General features: G+C 51.3%; 1 protein-coding gene across 4 annotated transcripts in view; it reads right to left on the minus strand.

The window, feature by feature from the left end:
* PARVB (parvin beta) overlaps nucleotides 1-17,228 on the minus strand; it is a 159,642-nt gene that overhangs the window by 87,652 nt on the left and 54,762 nt on the right. The window contains exon 1 of one of the 4 annotated variants that reach the window (XM_025399994.1): nucleotides 2,468-2,569. The exons of the other annotated variants lie outside the window; for them this stretch is intronic. Within the exon in view, the coding sequence (XP_025255779.1) occupies nucleotide 2,468 (1 nt within the window). The 5' untranslated portion in view covers nucleotides 2,469-2,569. Of the gene's footprint in view, nucleotides 1-2,467; nucleotides 2,570-17,228 lie in introns of those variants that run through there. 4 annotated transcript variants of the gene reach the window in all.

A 17,228-nucleotide genomic window follows, 5' to 3' on the forward strand; every position in this document is an offset into this window, starting at 1 on the left:
CAGTTAGGGCCTCCAGGAGCACAGGTGGTGGTTGGGAGGTTATCAATAGGCCACGGGGAGCGGGGTGGAGGATGGGCGGCCCACAATGGAGGCGGTGATCCCAATGAGGTCCTCAAGCATTCAGAGCCTGGGGACCCCTTTTCTAGAAGAAAACTTAGCAGACCTCCTCCTCTCATGGGTGGCTGTACTTTCAGACAGAGAAAACACATTTAGCATAGCTCTTCTGGCTTTTTAATTCGTTTGCATTTTAGGAAACCCAATGGAACCTGAGCAAAACTGAAGAAGCGGAGAATATATGAGCAGGACACCTATTTGGTCTCCATCAGTATCTCCCAAAGTGAGTCCTGCAGTATAGACGTTCACAGATCTCACATGAATCAGGCAAAGGTCAAGGAGGTGGAGTCGTGAGGTGAAGGGAAGCTAAGCAGGTGTCTTTTCCCGCCGGACTTCTCAGAGCCTTGACTATGCTAATGTACTGTGAGATTCTCCGAGGGGAGGGGACAGAGCGCTCAGTATCTGCTCCCCCACACCCCACGCTGACCCCAGGATGCTCTCTGGTAAATGTTGCTGGAGTGATCCTGGGCTCCAAGACCCCTTTCACAGTGACTCCTGCTCCACGAGGCCAAGGTTTCGGGGTTGGGGGGGGTCCTGCTCTGGGGTCTAGCGCAGGGGGCCTGTGACTACTAGCAGCCACTGACTTCGAATAAGCCTGGCAAGGCTCTAGCCTCAAGGGTTAAAATCTGATATACCCGAGTGAAGAGAATCTGGCACCTTGGTTAGAAACAGCAAGGTGAGCAAAGTCCCGCACAGGCCCCAGGAGGCGCGGGCAGGGTCTGCGCTCCTCCAGCCGCCAAGCCCCATCGATCCCGTCCCGCCGGGCACCGTGCAGGAAGAGGCACTCTGTGCGCAATCGCCTTTTTGCCTTTTATTGCAAGGTCTATTGTCCCTGAAGAGCCTCAGATAATGTGAGCTAAGAGATGCCCAGCATTCGATTTCCTTATGCCCCTCCTTCCACCTCTGGTTTCTCCTCTAGAAATATCCCCGCACATCTACAGAAAGCCTATGAAAAAGATGCAGAAGATCAAAGGCAAAAGTCAGCATGGGAGCTCCTCCAGGAAACAGCTCCTATCGTGTTCATCTACATCCCGGGCACAGCGTCCCTCTCCTTAAGGATACCCAGGCAGAGCTCAGAAAAAAATGTGCATTATTTATTCCACCAGAGGGGGAAGCAGCATTTATCGGGAGTTTGCTTGGTATCAGAAACACAGGAGAATGTGAATAACCATCATCTTACTGGGTCCCCCAGCAGGGCCCAGGGAGGCAGCCTTCAAGCAGAGGTTGAGAGCACTGACTAGGCAGCCAGGCTGTTGGTTACACTCCTGACTCCCGTTCCAATCTGCTGTGTGACCTTGGGCAGGTTACTTAACCTCTCTGGGCTTCAGATTACTCAACTGTAAAAGAAAAGTTTTTAGGAGGATAGCACCGAGCAAAGCACGTTAAGGAGCCAGGATAGTCCCTAGGACACAGAAAGCGCAGGACACATCAGCTCTACTGTTGTTCCCATTTTACAGGAGGAAAAATCGAACATGAGGCAGCTGGGCCGACCGTCACGATGGGCGCTAATAACAGCAGAGCTGGGCTCACTCCCAGGCATGCCCAGTGCAAAGCACCTTCTACTGACTCTGCCTCCCAAAGACAAGACAGAATATCCAGTGGTGACCGGGAAAAAGCCAGACACTGGCCACGATCGGCCACTGAGAGCGGAAACACAGAACCGAAGACACCTAAAGAGAAACCCATGGTCAGGCACGGTGGCTCACGCCTGTAATCCCAGCATTTTGGGAGGCCGAGGTGGGTGGATCACCTGAGGTCAGAAGTTCAAGACCAGCCTGGCCAACATGACGAAACCCCATCTCTACTAAAAATACAAAAATTAGCCAGGCGTGGTGGCGGGCACCTGTAATCCCAGCTACTCGGGAGGCTGAGGCAGGAGGATCGCTTGAACCTGGGAGGCGGAGGTTGCAGTGAGCCGAGATTGTGCCACTGTACTCCAGCCTGGGTGACAAGAGTGAGACTCCATCTCAGAAAAAGAGAGAGAGAGAGAGAGAGAGAGAGACCCACAGTATCAGATATCCCTACAAAAAAGAATTTCTTAATTGCAACATGTCCCTGAGAATGTTCCAAATCCCATTCTTCTGGGCCCAAAGATCTACTCGCCCCAGCAGAGTGCTGGAAACTTCACTCCATAAGTCAGACCCTCATCCCTCTGGGGCCGCAGTGAGACAACCTGGACCCCGTTCCCCATCGTCCTAACACCAACGTCCCCATCACCTTCCTGGGAAAAGTCAAGCGGCCACCCAGGGTCCATTCTTGCAAAACAAAATTCTGCCATAAAGCAGAAAAGAAAAGAAGGGCTGGCCTGGGTTTAGCTCCTGCTGAAAACGATAAGAAAGCAAAGGGAACTTACTGGCGAGGAGGGTGCAGCTGGCGGCAGCTCTGCAGACCAGCACGGCCACGGGCGTCAGAGGGCAGGCAGGGCACACACCTCATTCATATAGGGATGTGGCAGGGGCACCACTATGACTTGCACTTCAAGGGAAAGCCTCTTCAGGGAGCCTTTGAGGAAGGTCACAGCGGGTCAGGCTGTGGGAGGACCGGGCTGTTTCCAGCGATAGCTCCTTGCTGACCACAGACCACTATTTCTGTCTTGACTCCCAACGGCCTCATGGGCCAGAGCGACCGCTCCCCAGGAAAACCCCCACACACAAAGAAGGAAGGAAGGGCACGCCCAGGCCCCTGGGGTGACTGAAGACGCATGTGGCTCAGAGGAAAACTGAACGACAGACCTTGGCCTCCCATCGCCTTTGCTCTCTGGGCCCTGAGACAGGAGAGGTGATCGGAGGTCTGCAAGCTAGCACGGAGCTGGGTCTCCTCTGCCTGACCCCCAGCAAGAAGTGGCACCACCGTGGGCACGTGCCACCCCGGCTGCATCTCCCATGTGCCGACTTTGCCGGGAGGACCACACACTAACACACGGAACACTTGTCACCCCGTTTCCACGACAACAGAAATCAAATATCGGACACAGAAGGCAGAAGCTGAGGCCGTCCCAACACGGAGGCTGCTCTCGGGAGCGCTCACTTCCCCAAAGGAAAGTCCTCAAATGAGGGGAGAAGCAGGACTCGCATGGTACCTACCTTGGCTGGCAACTTGCTCCCCCTTTCCTCGTCCTGCACCCTCTCCTGGTTTATAACACCAGGCCCAGCCCCTCCCTACCAGGTGACACAGGCGGGCTCCCTGTCTGGCCTGGATTCCTTGCCGGTAAAAAGGGGTTATTAACAATGAGCAGCCTCATGCACTGCTGTGGGAATCCATGAATTTCAGTGGTTCCTGGCATCCAGGAAGCACGATTAGCTTTTATTTATTCCAATTACCAGTCCCCCAACTCCCCGTGGAAGCTCCTTCCCGAGGCTGGCTTCCTGGAGGTGTTGCTCGGTGAACTGACAATTCCCAGCTCTGCTGAAGCAGGAAGCGGTGAGGCCCACAGGAGGCCCATGTCCCGACCCAGCAGGTGCTCCAGGCGGGGGCTCCGGGGCAGGCAGCGGACTGGCACATGCCTGGCCCACCCCCAGGAGCACTAGTGCCCCTCTCCCATTCGAGGCCAGGATCAGCAGTGAGGGCTCACCCGCCGGTCACCCCCGTCCCCCAACACTCCACTCCCATGGCACAAACCAGGCTTCATCCCGAGTCAAAACCAGGACTTGAGGCAACAAGAAAAAGACACCCAATGCTGATGCGAGTCCCCAACACTGATGCGGGTCCCCAACACTGATGCGGGTCCCCAACACTGATCCAAGTCCCCAACGCTGATGTGGGTCCCCAACACTGATGCGGTCCCCAACACTGATGTGGGTCCCCAACACTGATCCAAGTCCCCAACGCTGATGCGGTCCCCAACACTGATCCAAGTCCCCAACACTGATGCGGTCCCCAACACTGATCCAAGTCCCCAACGCTGATGCGGTCCCCAACACTGATGCGGGTCCCCAACACTGATGCGGGTCCCCAACAAGGATGCGGTCCCCAACACTGATGCGGTCCCCAACACCGATGCGGGTCCCCAACACTGATCCAAGTCCCCAACGTTGATGCGGTCCCCAACACCGATGCGGGTCCCCAACACTGATCTAAGTCCCCAGTGCTGATGCGATCCCCAACACTGATGCGGTCCCCAACACTGATGCAGTCCCCAACACCGATGTGAGTCCCCAACACCGATGCAGGTCCCCAACACTGATCCAAGTCCCCAGTGCTGATGCGATCCCCAACTCTGATGCGGTCCCCAACACTGGTTTTGGTTTAACAGTTTTCCTGCTGGGAGACTTGATGCAGGAATCCAAGGCCAGGACAGCAAACAGCACTTCGTGGCCCAGGAGATGCCACGACAGCCAAGTGAGGACATCATGAGGGCACAGACAGGAAGGCCCTCGCCAGCCCAGTGCTCCATGGAAAGGGCCTTTCCATCTGCCCAGCGTCCAGTGCCACCCACAAAGGAAGGCTGGGGCAAGACAGAGTCTTCCTGACACATGTGTATCTAGTGAACTGGCCAAGGAGATGCCTGGGACTGGTGCTCAATCCTGTGGGGGAGGAGGCAGAAATAACAGAGGGTCAGTCAGGAAAGGAAATGTGACTAGCTTTTGAAAGGAAAATAACTATGCACTTGAAAAATCATAAAAGGATCAGCAGCCTAGTATCACATCTTAGAGTCAGGTTTAGACCACTTCAGTGTAATGCAACTAACATTTCATCCATTCACCATGTATGCATCGATTGCCTCCTACCTGCCAGGCAAGGGGATTTCACAAGGAGAGCAAGGCAGCCAAGACCCAGCTCCTGACATGCCGTTTTCAGAACAAATTAAGGGGGCCTGGCACAGTAGCTCACACCTGTAATCCCAGCATTTTGGGAGGCCGAGACAGGAGGACTGCTTGAGCCCAGGAGTTGGAGACCAGCCTAAGCAACATAGTGAGACGCTGCCTCTACAAAAACTTAGCCAGATATGATGACACACACCTGTAGTTCCAGTTACTCAGGAAGCTGAGGCAGGAGGACACTTGAGCCTAGGATCATTCCACTGCACTCTAGCCTGGGCAACAGAGTGAGACCCGGTCTAAGAAGAAGAAAAAGAAAGAAGAAAGATGAAAGATGAAAGACGGAAGAAGAGGAAGAGGAGGAGGAGGAGAAATAATTAAGGGACTGATGTCATCATTTCATTTAATTCTCATCAAGGCCCCATAAGGCAAGCAAGGAAGAATCCTTATGATCATCCCTATCTAACAGATGAGAAAACGGAGGCGGTGAGGGGTCAACAGGCGGCCGAAGGTCATATACAGGGTGTATATCAGGATCTCAACTCAGATGTGTGTGGTGCACCTACTGTGTGCCAGGCATCACTCAAGCCTGGGGTGCCAAGGTGAGAAAGACTACGGCCCTACCTTCAAGGTAGCAAAGTGAGATAAAAGTCAATACATGCATAAATACAAGGTATGGGGATAATGGGTGGGGAGGCACCCCTTGTTAAGTTAATTAAGACTGAGTCAAATGTAAGTTACAACCTTATAGGCAGGTTACATCCTTTTCAATATAACCCATTAAAAGCCAGAGAAGTACAGATTCGACCATTTTGCTAAAATATTTCTGCCTGAGCTCCAAGGGGCTCACAGGGAGACAGGCTCTTCAGTATCCCCCCTACTCTGCTTCTGTTTGAATCCATCTGGGGCCCTTCACTGGCTGTCACAAACATGCTACACTCTAAAAACAAAGCATTCAGTTGAAAGACAAAGTATTTCAGAAAAAGGATAACTTGGATGGTGACTTTTAAGATGTGGTAGATTCCGCCATAGCCACCTGCCTGGTACACAGTAGGCGCTCATAGATGTTTGCTGTAGCGCCATTCTCATTTCTTTTGGGCAGTTTTAAGAAAGAGCAAGGCTTCCTTTAAAAAGAAGTAGGAGACTACTGGGTATCTACCCAAGGGAAAAGAAGTCATCAGACAAAAAAGATACTTCACACGCATGTTTATAGCAGCACAATTCACAATTGCAAATACGTGAAACCAATCAAATGCCCATCAGTCAATGAGTGGATAAATTATATTTATATTTTATACACACACACACACACACACACACACACACACACACACACCCCGGAATACCACTCAGCCATAAAAAGGAATAAAATAATGGTGTTTGCAGTAACCTGGATGGAACTGGAGACCATTATTCTAAGTGAAGTAACTCAAGGATGTTCTCACTTATAAGCGGGAGCTAAGCTAAGAGGATATAAAGGCATAAGAATGATACAATGGACTTTGGGGACTCAGGGAAAGGGTAGGAGGTGGGTGAGGGATAAAAGACTACACATTGGGTACAGTGTACACTGCTCGGGTGATGGGTGCACCAAAATCTCAGAAATCACCACTAAAGAGTTTATTCATGTAACCAAACACCACCTGTTCCCCCAAAAACCTATTGAAATAAACCATAAATAAATAAGAAAGAGGTAGGAGGCTGGGCGTAGTGGCTCACACCTGCATCCCAGCACTTTGGGAGGCCGAGGTAGGAGGATCGCCTGAGCCCAGGAGTTTGAGACCAGCTTGGGCAACATAGAGAGACCCAGTCTCTTAAAAAACAGAAAATAAATAAGATGAGGGAGAAGGTAATAAAATATAATCTTCCTGGACAGACTTCTCCTTCTGAGAACCCCCGCCCAGGAGCAGCTCTCAGCAACACTATGGCACCACCCTGATCCATCTGGGAAGATGAAGCAGATAAATGAAGGGTCCTCACAAAACCCCACAACTAGTCAGTGGGCACTAGGGGCCCAGTGGGAGAAAGCCCAGGTTCCAGGGTCTCAGTGGGGCACACGGGGCAGGCTGGGCTGGCCCCACATAGGCTCTGAATGGCCCAACGCCATTCAAAGTAAAACCCAAAGAAATGACATTTTCCTTTCTCCGCAAAAACCCTGTACATTTCCTCTTAGTTTCATACAATCAACCAAACCTGGGGATCAATGGAAAGAACTTGCAAAGGCCCATCTAGCTCTGAGAACCCTCATCCTAGAACTATCTGGATTAATGTTCTGTTGTTGTTGTTAGACAGGGTCTCACTCCATCACCGAGGCTGAAGTGCATTACTGCAATCACAGCCCACTGCGGCCTCGACCTCCCAGGCTCAAGTGATCCTCCCAGCTCAGCCTCCTGAGTAGCTGAGACTACAGGTGCACACCATCATATCCAACTATTTTTTGTTTGTTTGTTTGTATGGTTGGTCGGTTGGGGTTTTTTTGTTTTTGAGAGACAGGGATATCACTTTGTTGCCCAGGTGATCTCCAAATCCTGGGCTCAAGCAATCCTCCAGCCTCTGCCTCCCAAAGTGCTGGGATTATAGGTATGGACCGCGTATAATTACCTGGAGTAATGTCATAAAGCCAACGACCTCTCCTAGGCCCACAGGTGAGAACTGCCCTTTCTTCAAGGTCACGTTCTCTGGCCTCCAAGGGCCTCCCGGTCTGAAGCATCAGAACTTGAACACTGACCCCAGCCTCTGGGGAACTCAGCCAGGCCCTTCAACAAACACGAGTCCACACACATTCCCTGCTCTGAGCTCCTTTCTGCTTTCCCAACACTGCCTCCACCTGGGCATGGCGCATGCCTGTGTTATTCCTCTCCACAAAACACGTGGAAAGAAAAAGGGATCCAAGGCCCCACAGCCACATTTCCAAACCGCTGGGCTTCGGTGTGACTATAACCAGGCGATACGGCTGGCTGCACCGAGGGCTGGTGGTCTCGGCAGGAAGGAAGACTGGCTGGCGTGGCCAGCGTCACACATGTGGTCCCTGGGCATCTTAACGGAGAGGGATATTCCACTCCCCAGTCCCCAGCACCACCCCAACACCAGCCCTCTGCCCTTGCATGGCAGGGCATGAGACAGGTGAGGGAGCCACTGCCCACACAGAAACCGAGGAGGAAAGTGATCCCAGGCCTCTGGTATCAAAGGCAGCACCGCACCCCATCCACGGAACACCTGGCCCCGAGAATGGGAAGCCGGGGAGGCCTGTGACACGGAATGTGGCAACAGAGAGCACATCGGCTCGGCTGGGGATCCCAGCTGGCCTGGTCACTGAGAGCTTCTCACATGCCCTGGAGGAGGTCACCTCCTGACTCATCTGTACCAGGAGCAGCTGCCCGATCCCCTGGAGCACAGACCATGCCCTCTGTGAGTGCGGAGCCCCAGCACCGAGCCAACCATGAGGAGTGAATGAACTGGACAACCACACACACCCTGGGGATCACTGTGCCCCAGAAATCACTCCCCAACCCCACTAACCCCACACCCTCCCTGTGAGGCACCCTCTAAACCACACGCTGAGGACAGAGACCACAGGACACACGGCAAGTGCTTGTGAAATAATAAGAAATATTCATATTGGGCCAGGCGCAGTGACTCATGCCTGTAATCCCAGCACTTTGGGAGGCCGAGGCACCTGAGGTCAGGAGTTTGAGACCAGCCTGGCCAACATAGTGAAACCCCATCTCTAATAAAAATACAAAAATTAGCCCAACATGATGGTGCACGCCTGTAGTCCCAGCTACTAGGGAGGCTGAGGCAGGAGAATGGCTTGAACCCGGGAGGTGGAGGTTGCAGTGAGCCGAGATTGTGCCACTGCACTCCAGCCTGGGTGACAGACCGAGACTCCATCTCAAAAAAAAAAAAAAAAAAAGAAATATTCATATTGATCTCTGCCACCAGTCCCTGGCACACAGCTCCTAAGAACCTTATAATTTCCAGCTGCCAGGAGAATCTTTTGTTCGAGTATTTGGTCTTTGACCCTGGTTCCTGACACAAAGCTCCTAATCCCTTGGAATTTCCGGGAAGATAAAAGGATCTTTTATTCTAATGAGGTGACTCTTGAAGGCTCCTGGGTGGGGGCTGAGCACTAGAAAGACCCAGACACGATTAGAGGCCTGGAGCTTTCAGCTCCACCCCCTACCCCACCCTCCAGAAGGGGGAGAGGGGCTGGAGATCGAGCTAATAATCAGACATGCCTACGTGACGAAGCCTCCGTAAAAATCCCTGAACTACAGGGTACAGAGAGCTTCTGGGTGGGTGAACACCTCCAGGTGCCAAGAGGGTGACGCACCCCAACTCCAGGGCAACAGAAGCTCCTGCACTCGGGGCCCTCTGAGGCCTCACCCTGTGTGCCTCCTCCTCTGCTGCTCACCTGCACCCTTACCATCTCCTTTATAATAGACCAGGGAGCACAAGTACAGCATTTCCCTGAGTTCTTTTTTTTTTTTTTCAGACAGAGTTTTGCTCTTGTTGCTCAGGCTGGAGTGCAGTGGTGTGATCTCAGCTCACTGCAACCACCGCCTCCCAGGTTCAAGCAATTCTCCTGCCTCAGCCTCCCGAGTAGCTGGGATTACAGGTGCCCACCACCACGCCCAACCAATTTCTGTGTTTTTAGTAGAGACAGGGTTTCACCATGTTGGCCAGGTTGGTCTCAAACTCCTGACCTCAAGTAATCCTCCTGCCTTGGCATCCCAAAGTGCTGGGGTTACACGCGTGAGCCACCGCGCCTGGTCCATTTCCGAGTTCTGAGTCCCAGCAAATTAATCAAAACCGAGGAAGCAGTCGTGGGGACCCTGCTTTAGGGCACAGTCTTATGGGGCTGAGCCCTCACCTGTGGGGTCTGAGGCTCTCCCCAGGTCGATGGTGTCAGAATTGAACTGAACTGCAGGATATTCAGCTGGTGTCTGCTGCAGAACTGCCAGGTGCGGCAGGGGCATCCCTGCACCTCTGGTGTCAGAAGTCTTCTCCTGGGCAGTATGTGAGCAGAGGGAAGGAACAGTTTGTGAGTTCCTCCTACAGTGCTCGACAAATGTCAAAGTACAGTCACCTTGATTCATGGATTCTGTATGTGTAAATGTACCTACTCACTAAAATTTGTAACCCCAGAATCAATACCGTTGGCCTACATTCATTCACGGACACACACACAGAAGCAAAGAATCTGGCCGGACACAGTGGCTCACACCTGTAATTTTAGCACTTTGGGAGGCTGAGGCGGGTGAATCGCCTGAGGTCAGGAGTTCGAGACCAGCCTGACCAATGTGGTGAAACCCTGTCTCTACTAAAGGTACAAAACTTAGCAGGGCATGGTGGTGTGCACCTGTAGTCTCAGCTACTCGGGAGGCTGAGGCTGGAGAATTGCTTGAACCCAGGAGGCAGAGGTTGCAGTGAGCCGAGATTGTACCACTGCACTCCAGCCTGGGTGACAGAGTGACACTCCACTCAAAAAAAAAAAAAAGAATCTGAGTTGCCAGATGTGTCCCCACCTGAGGTCAAACACAGGGCACCCTGCCTTCTTGTCTGAGCTCTCGCATCATAAACAAGTGTCCATTTCATGGTCTATTTAACGCCATGGTTTTCACATTTTTTGCTTTTTGTTGGTGACTTCACTGTTTTGTTTTGTTTTTGAGATGAAGTCTTGCTCTGTTGCCCAGGCTGGAGTGCAGTGACGCGACTTCGGCTCACTGCAACCTCTGCCTCCCGGGTTCAAGCAATTCTCCAGCCTCAACCTCCTGAATAGCTGGGATTACAGGTGCACACCACCACACCTGGCTGATTTTTTTGTATTTTTAGTAGAGACTGGGTTTCCTCATATTAGCCAGGCTGGTCTCAAACTCTGGACCTCAGGTGATCTGCCTGCCTCAGCCTCCCAAAGTGCTGGGATTACAGGCATGAGTCACCATTTTGGCCAACTACGCTGTTTAAAATGGGTCCCCACACGTGGTGAGGAATATTCCTAGCGTTCCCAAGTGCAAGAAGGCTGAGGTGTGCCTTGCAGAGAACGCACACATCAGAGAAGCTTCATTCAGGCAGGAGTTATACTGCTATTGGCTGTGAGCTTGATGTTAATCAATCAACAATATATTTTAAATAATGTGTCTTTAAAAAGAAACATATATAAGAAAAAGTTATGTATTGATCTGTTGTTGAAAATGTGACCAGAGGCTCACAGGAACCTAGCCCTGTACTGCCCTAGGAGCGATGGCTTAGTATTAGCTAACTCAGTGTTTGTGGCAACTTTATAGACCAAAACCACCATGAATAACGAGAACTGGCTGAGTTTAAGAAGGAATGAACTGAACGCAGCACCCCACTCCAGCCGACTGATTAGACCTCTTTCCATCCCACTTATTTCCCTTCTTGAGCAACATCAAACTATGAGACATCTTCTTGGCCAGTACCCAAAGAACCCAGGTGTATTCCACCTTTTCCCCAGATATTCATGCCTAATGTAGCTGGGTTACTAGATGACATTTATCCCGTTAAGTCCCACCAGGTGTAACTCACCCTAAGCTCTGGTTGCCCCACTACCTGAACTGACACACCAGGATTTTTAGAACCTCAAAGCTCCCAGCTTCCAGCATCTTTCCACTAGCAAGTTCTTCTGGCTCAGTCTCCCTTTCTGCTGCTCAAACATTTAAAAGTTTCCTGTTGAAAATGGTTCCCTTGCCTCAGATCTTGGGACTAAAGATGGTCCTGTGACAATCAGTCATGAAATTTCCTTTTTTTTTTTTTTTTTTTGAGAAGGAGTCTCTCTGTTGCCCATACTGGAGTGCAGTGACACAATCTCGGCTCATTGCAACCTCTATCTCCTGGGTTCAAGTGATTCTCCTGCCTCAGCTTCCCAAGTAGCTGGGATTACAGGCAGCTGCCACCACACCTGGCTAATGTTTTGTACTTTTATTAGAGATGCGGTTTTGCCATGTTGGCCAGGCTGGTCTCAAACTACTGATCTCAGGTGATCCGCCTGCCTTGGCCTTCCAAAGTGCTAGCATGACAGACATGAGCCCCCATGCCTGGTCTCAGCCATAAAATTCTGATACAAAAAGCCACCTTGCATTTTGGAGTGCCCTTTCCACCTTCCCACAACAAAGGAAAGAACATTTCTCCTGAAAGCAAGCAGAGAAAGCATCGTGGTAGAGAAACTGCCACCTGGGTACCTCACATCCCCTTTCCATGATACTGAGCAAACACGCCCCACCACAGATGACAAGTGCTGTTTAAAACCAAATGACAGCAGGCTTTGCAAGTGTTTAATAACACATCTTCTGTGCCTGTCAAACAAGCCAAGTGAGACTTTTTAAAGGAAAAGGTGTACAGCATCTTTTTCATTAAGCGGAGACAATCTATACCACGTACGTGACACCTGAATGGACACCCAACATTCACGTTTTGTGGCAACAGGCATCTCTTCTCCCCTGTGAATGAGCTCGGGATACCACACTGGCGCCTTCTACTTCCCGAGGCTGACAGAGTAGGATTTATTCAAAAGGAGTATATGTCAGAAAAACTGCTGTTTACCCTATGACTGACAAATGGAACAGGATGAAATGACTCAGCAGAAGTCAACCTAAAAGGGCTCGTCAGTGTGTAAGCTGTGGGCACTGTGCAAACACAAGCCTCATGGTATTTTATTAATCCAAAGAGAAGAACAAGTCCTCCTCCCCTTTCCCTAGAACAGTGTAATAATCAGCCACGGGGCCGGGCACAGAGGCTCATGCCTGTAACCCCAGCACTTCGGGAGGCCAAGGTGGGTGGATCATTTGACGCCAGGAGTTCGAGACCAGCCTGGCCAACGTGGTGAAACCCCGTCTCTACTAAACATACAAGAATTAGACGGGCGTGGTGGCAGATGTCTGTAATGCCAGCTACTCGGGAGGCTGAGGCAGGAGAATCGCTTAAATGTGAGAGGCAGAGGTTGTAGTGCACCGAGATCGTGCCATTGCACTCCAGCCTGGGCAACAGATCAAGACTCCCACCCAAAAAAAAAAAAAAAAAAAAAAAAAAAAGGCCACAGGGTGTGCAGAGCTGAGAAGATACAATCAACTCTGCTTCTATTTTCCCCCCATCACACCCTCATCTATGAAAGTAATAACAAGAAGAGTGACTGAGTGACCAAAACTAGTGGGTTTTAGTCACTGAGTACCAGGTACCGTGGGTTAAACGGTGTCCCATCCAAAATCCACATCCGATGGGCACAGTGGCTCATGCCTGTAATCCTAGCACTTTGGGAGGCCGAGGTGGGTGGATCACTTGAGGCCACGAGTTTGAGACCAGCCTGGCCAACATGGTGAAACCCTGTCTCTACTAAACACACAAAAATTAGCTGGGCGTGGTGGCGGATGTAGGTAATGCTGAGGCAGGAGAATCGCTTAAACCTGGGAGGCGGAAGTTGTAGTGAGCCGAGATCGTGCCACTGCACTCCAGCCTGAGTGACAGAGCAAGACTCCGTCTCAAAAAACAAAAGCCATGGGGTGTGCAGAATTGAGATGATACAATCAGCTGTGCTTCTATTTCTCCCTCATCACACCCTCATCTGTGCAAGTAAAAACAAGAAGAGTGACCATAACTAGTGGGTTTTAGTCACTAACTGAGCACCAGGTACTGTGGGTTGAACGGTGTCCCATCCAAAACCCACGTCCAATGGGCACAGTGGCTCACACCTGTATCCCAACACTTTGGGAGGCCTAGGCAGGTGGATTGCCTGAGCTCAGGGGTTCAAGACCACCCTGGGCAACATGGTGAAACCCCATCTTTATGAAAAATACAAAAATTAGCTGGGCTTGGTGGTGGGCACCTGTAATCCCAGCTACTCGGGAGGCTGAGGCAAGAGAATCGCTTGAACCTTGGAGGTGGAGGTTGCAGTGAGCCAAGATCGCGCCACTGCACTCCAGCCTGGGCTACAGAGAGACTCCTTCTCAAAAAACAAAAAAAATCCACATCCACCTGGAACTGGACAACTACAGAATGTGCCTTATTTGGAAACAGGGTCTTTGCAGATGTAAATCAAGTTCAGATGAGGTCATACTGGACTGCAGTGGGCCCAGCTGGTGTCCATATGGGAGAGAGAAATTTGGATGTTGGCATGCAGAGAGAAGACGACCAGAGGAAGACACAGAGGGCCATGCAGGGGGGACGCCTGTGACAATGGAGGCTGACTGGAGTGACACAGCCACAAATGAGGATATGCCAGGACTGCCCACCATCCCCAGAAGCCAGGAGAGTCAGGAAGGATCCCTCCCTGGAGCCTTCAGATGGAGCGAGGTCTCGCCGACACCTCGATCTTGGACTTCTGGCCTCCAGAGCTCGGAGAGAATAAACTGCTCTGTCAGCCAGCCAGTGTGGGGTACTCTGTTATGTCAGGCCTAGGAAACTAATGCAGATTTTGTATTATCTCATTTATTATTTTCAAGAGCCCAGTTAGGCAGGTACCTTCCTTTCCTCCACTGGACAGGGGAGGCGATCAAGGTTCAGGGAGGTTATGTCCCTTCCCAGGGTACACCCCAGACAGGAAAGCAGGCAGGAGGATGAAGCCAGGTCTAGCGGCTCTCAGCCCCACCCCTCTCAAAGAGCCCAGGCTTCCAGCAAAGCTCATGCCACATTGCGAGGCTCCTGGTCCCTGTTCAAGCTCTCCAACCTCCCCTCAAAGCAAGCATGAACCCATAGGGCTTCCCAGGACCTAAGCTGTGGGATTGGGGCTCCAGCTCCCTCTCTATCCTCTCCCTCCTCTCCCACTCCCCTCCCCAACCAAGCGGAGGTCTGGTGCTAGACTGACTCCTCTCTCAGTCCCACAGATGCCAAGTGCTGAGACACCGGGCCCCCTGCACATCTGGCATGACATAAACCGCGAACTGCAAGTGGACATCCTGCTGTATCCACTGGTTTCCTGAGGCGAGCTAAGGCAGGCCTCCCCCGAGACCCAGTCCACCCAGAGTGCTGACAAACTCAGGCTTCAAAGTCACCCCTGCCAAGTCACAAGGGCCCCCTTGGACAGCTCCTGGGACACAGCGTCCCAGCTCTCCTCGGGCCTCGCTCTTGGGTGAAATCCAGCATGAGCCTCTTCCCCCATTTTTGGATTTTTTGCAAGCACAGAGATTCTTTTTAGAAGCTTTATTGCTCTACCGTCACTTCATTAGTTCCAGAACCAAATAATCCTATTATATATGACTTGATTGGCTCATAAAATTATCATTCATTCTAACAAATATTTATGGAGCGTGCCACATGTGCTATGCTTGGTACATTACATTTAAAAAAAAATAATTTACTTAACTAATGATCACAAGTCCCCTAATTTAATTTACTCTTAAATGTGTTTAATTTTCCCACAAATGGAATGACACGCTTCTAAACGGAACATTTTTGTCAGGTTGACACAAGCAGCAAAAAAAAAAAAAAAAAAGAGAGAGAAAAGGAGAAACTATCAGCAGGAAAGCCATAGAACAAGAATGCCCCGGTTTGGCCCCCAGCTCGGCCCCGAGCCTCTAACCCCTGGGCACGGAGCAAATGCCATTTCCGGATGTTTTATACAGTCACCCTCACCACCTATCATCATTACCTGATCAAGAAAACTGGGGCACAAAGGCCAGATGAGGTGGCTCACACTTAATCCCAGCACTTTGGGAAGCTGAGGCAGGAGGATCACTTGAGCCCAGGAGTTCGAGGCCACCCTGGGCAACACAGTAAAACCCCATCTCAACAAATAATTAAAAAATTAGCCAGCTGAGGCTGTGCACACCTGTCGTCCCAGCTACTCAGGAGGCTGAGGTGGGACGCTTGCTTAAGCCCACAGAGTCAAGGCTGTAGTGAGCCATGATTGCACCACTGTACTCCAGCCTGGGTGACAGAGGGAGACCCTGTCTCAAAAACAAAAACAAAACGAAAACAAAACAAACAAACGAACAACCACCTGTGGCACAGAGAGGTAGAGTAACTTGTCTGATCAGGTTCAGCAGGTAGGAAATGGCGCAGGCAGAATTTGAACCCAGGCAACGCTGCATCTGCGTGTGTGCCCTTCACCCGCCTGCTCCCTGCCTCTTAATTAAAATTCAGCAGGAGGAAATCCACAGGCAACTCAGGCACAAAATCACCCCTCCCAGGTTACAAAGGGACGGTGCTCCTGGTGTGGGATCCCAAGCAGCCACACAGCGGAGGCAGCGGTGCCCCGAGTAAATGGGGCTGTGCCCCAAAGCTGGGCTACTGCATAAACTCGAGTCACAGGAGAGCCCGCACAGCGGGCTCCAGTCACATCGGGGTCAAAGTCAGGCAAAACCGAAGAATGTGAAGGACAGAGGTGCACGCGTGTGCGAAACACAAGGAAAGACAAATAAGTGGGGCAGGGCCTGCCAACAAGCTGCCTGGACTGGGCAAGGAGCAGCCTGGTACTTGCCTAACCATTATTCTAGGTGTGCCTGTGAAGATGAGGTTAGCAATCGAATCGGTAGACTGGGTACAATGGATGGCTCTCCCCAGTGTGGATAGGCCTCGGCCAATCCATTTGAGACCTGAATAGACCGAAAGGCAGGGTAAGGGGATTCACTCAGCTGGGACGTGGGTCTCCTCCCGCACTTGGGCTGACACCACTGGCTCTCCTGGGTGTCCGGATTGAAGATCCTGGGATTTCTCAGCCTTGTAACCACATGAGCCAATAACTTATAATCAATCTCTTCAAATATATATATATATACACGCACAGCTCCTGACAACTGCCACTCCACTTCCTGTCTCTATGAGTTTAACTCCTCTAGCTGAGGAGCCCACGCCGTAATCTGAGCACTGTGGGAGGCCGAGGCGGGAGGACTGCTTGAGCCCAGGAGTTCGAGACCAGTCTGGGCAACATAGCAAGACCTTGTGTTTACAAAAGAATTTAAAAATTAGCCAAGCGTTGTGGTGCACGGCTGTAGTGCCTGCTACTAGGGAGGCTGAGGTGGGAGGATTTCTTGAGCCCGAGAGGTGAGGTTGCAGTGAGCCGAGATCGCATCACTGTACTCCAGCCCCGTCTCAAAAATAATAATAATAATAAAAGATGTTGGGGCACTTTAGGCCTCAGAAAACAATCTCTCTAACCTTCTTCTGCCCTCCTTTCACCTGCCCAAGGCAGGACTCTCATCAGCTTGTAATGAGATCCTCCCTCCAGACAGGGGTCTGCCCCACCCCTTGGAGGAAGGAAGGCTGCACAGACAGGTCTTGTGGGCCTCCCCAGTCCATGTATTAGTGTTAGATCACACCCTTGCTGTCCAACCCCATTTCTACATGGCTGTCAATCATGTGCATCCAATGAGGTTCCATGAAAGGCCCAGGAGGGCAGGAATCAGG

Source organism: Theropithecus gelada, chromosome 10 (assembly GCF_003255815.1).
Source record: "Theropithecus gelada isolate Dixy chromosome 10, Tgel_1.0, whole genome shotgun sequence".
In the NCBI taxonomy this organism is placed as follows: domain Eukaryota; kingdom Metazoa; phylum Chordata; class Mammalia; order Primates; family Cercopithecidae; genus Theropithecus; species Theropithecus gelada.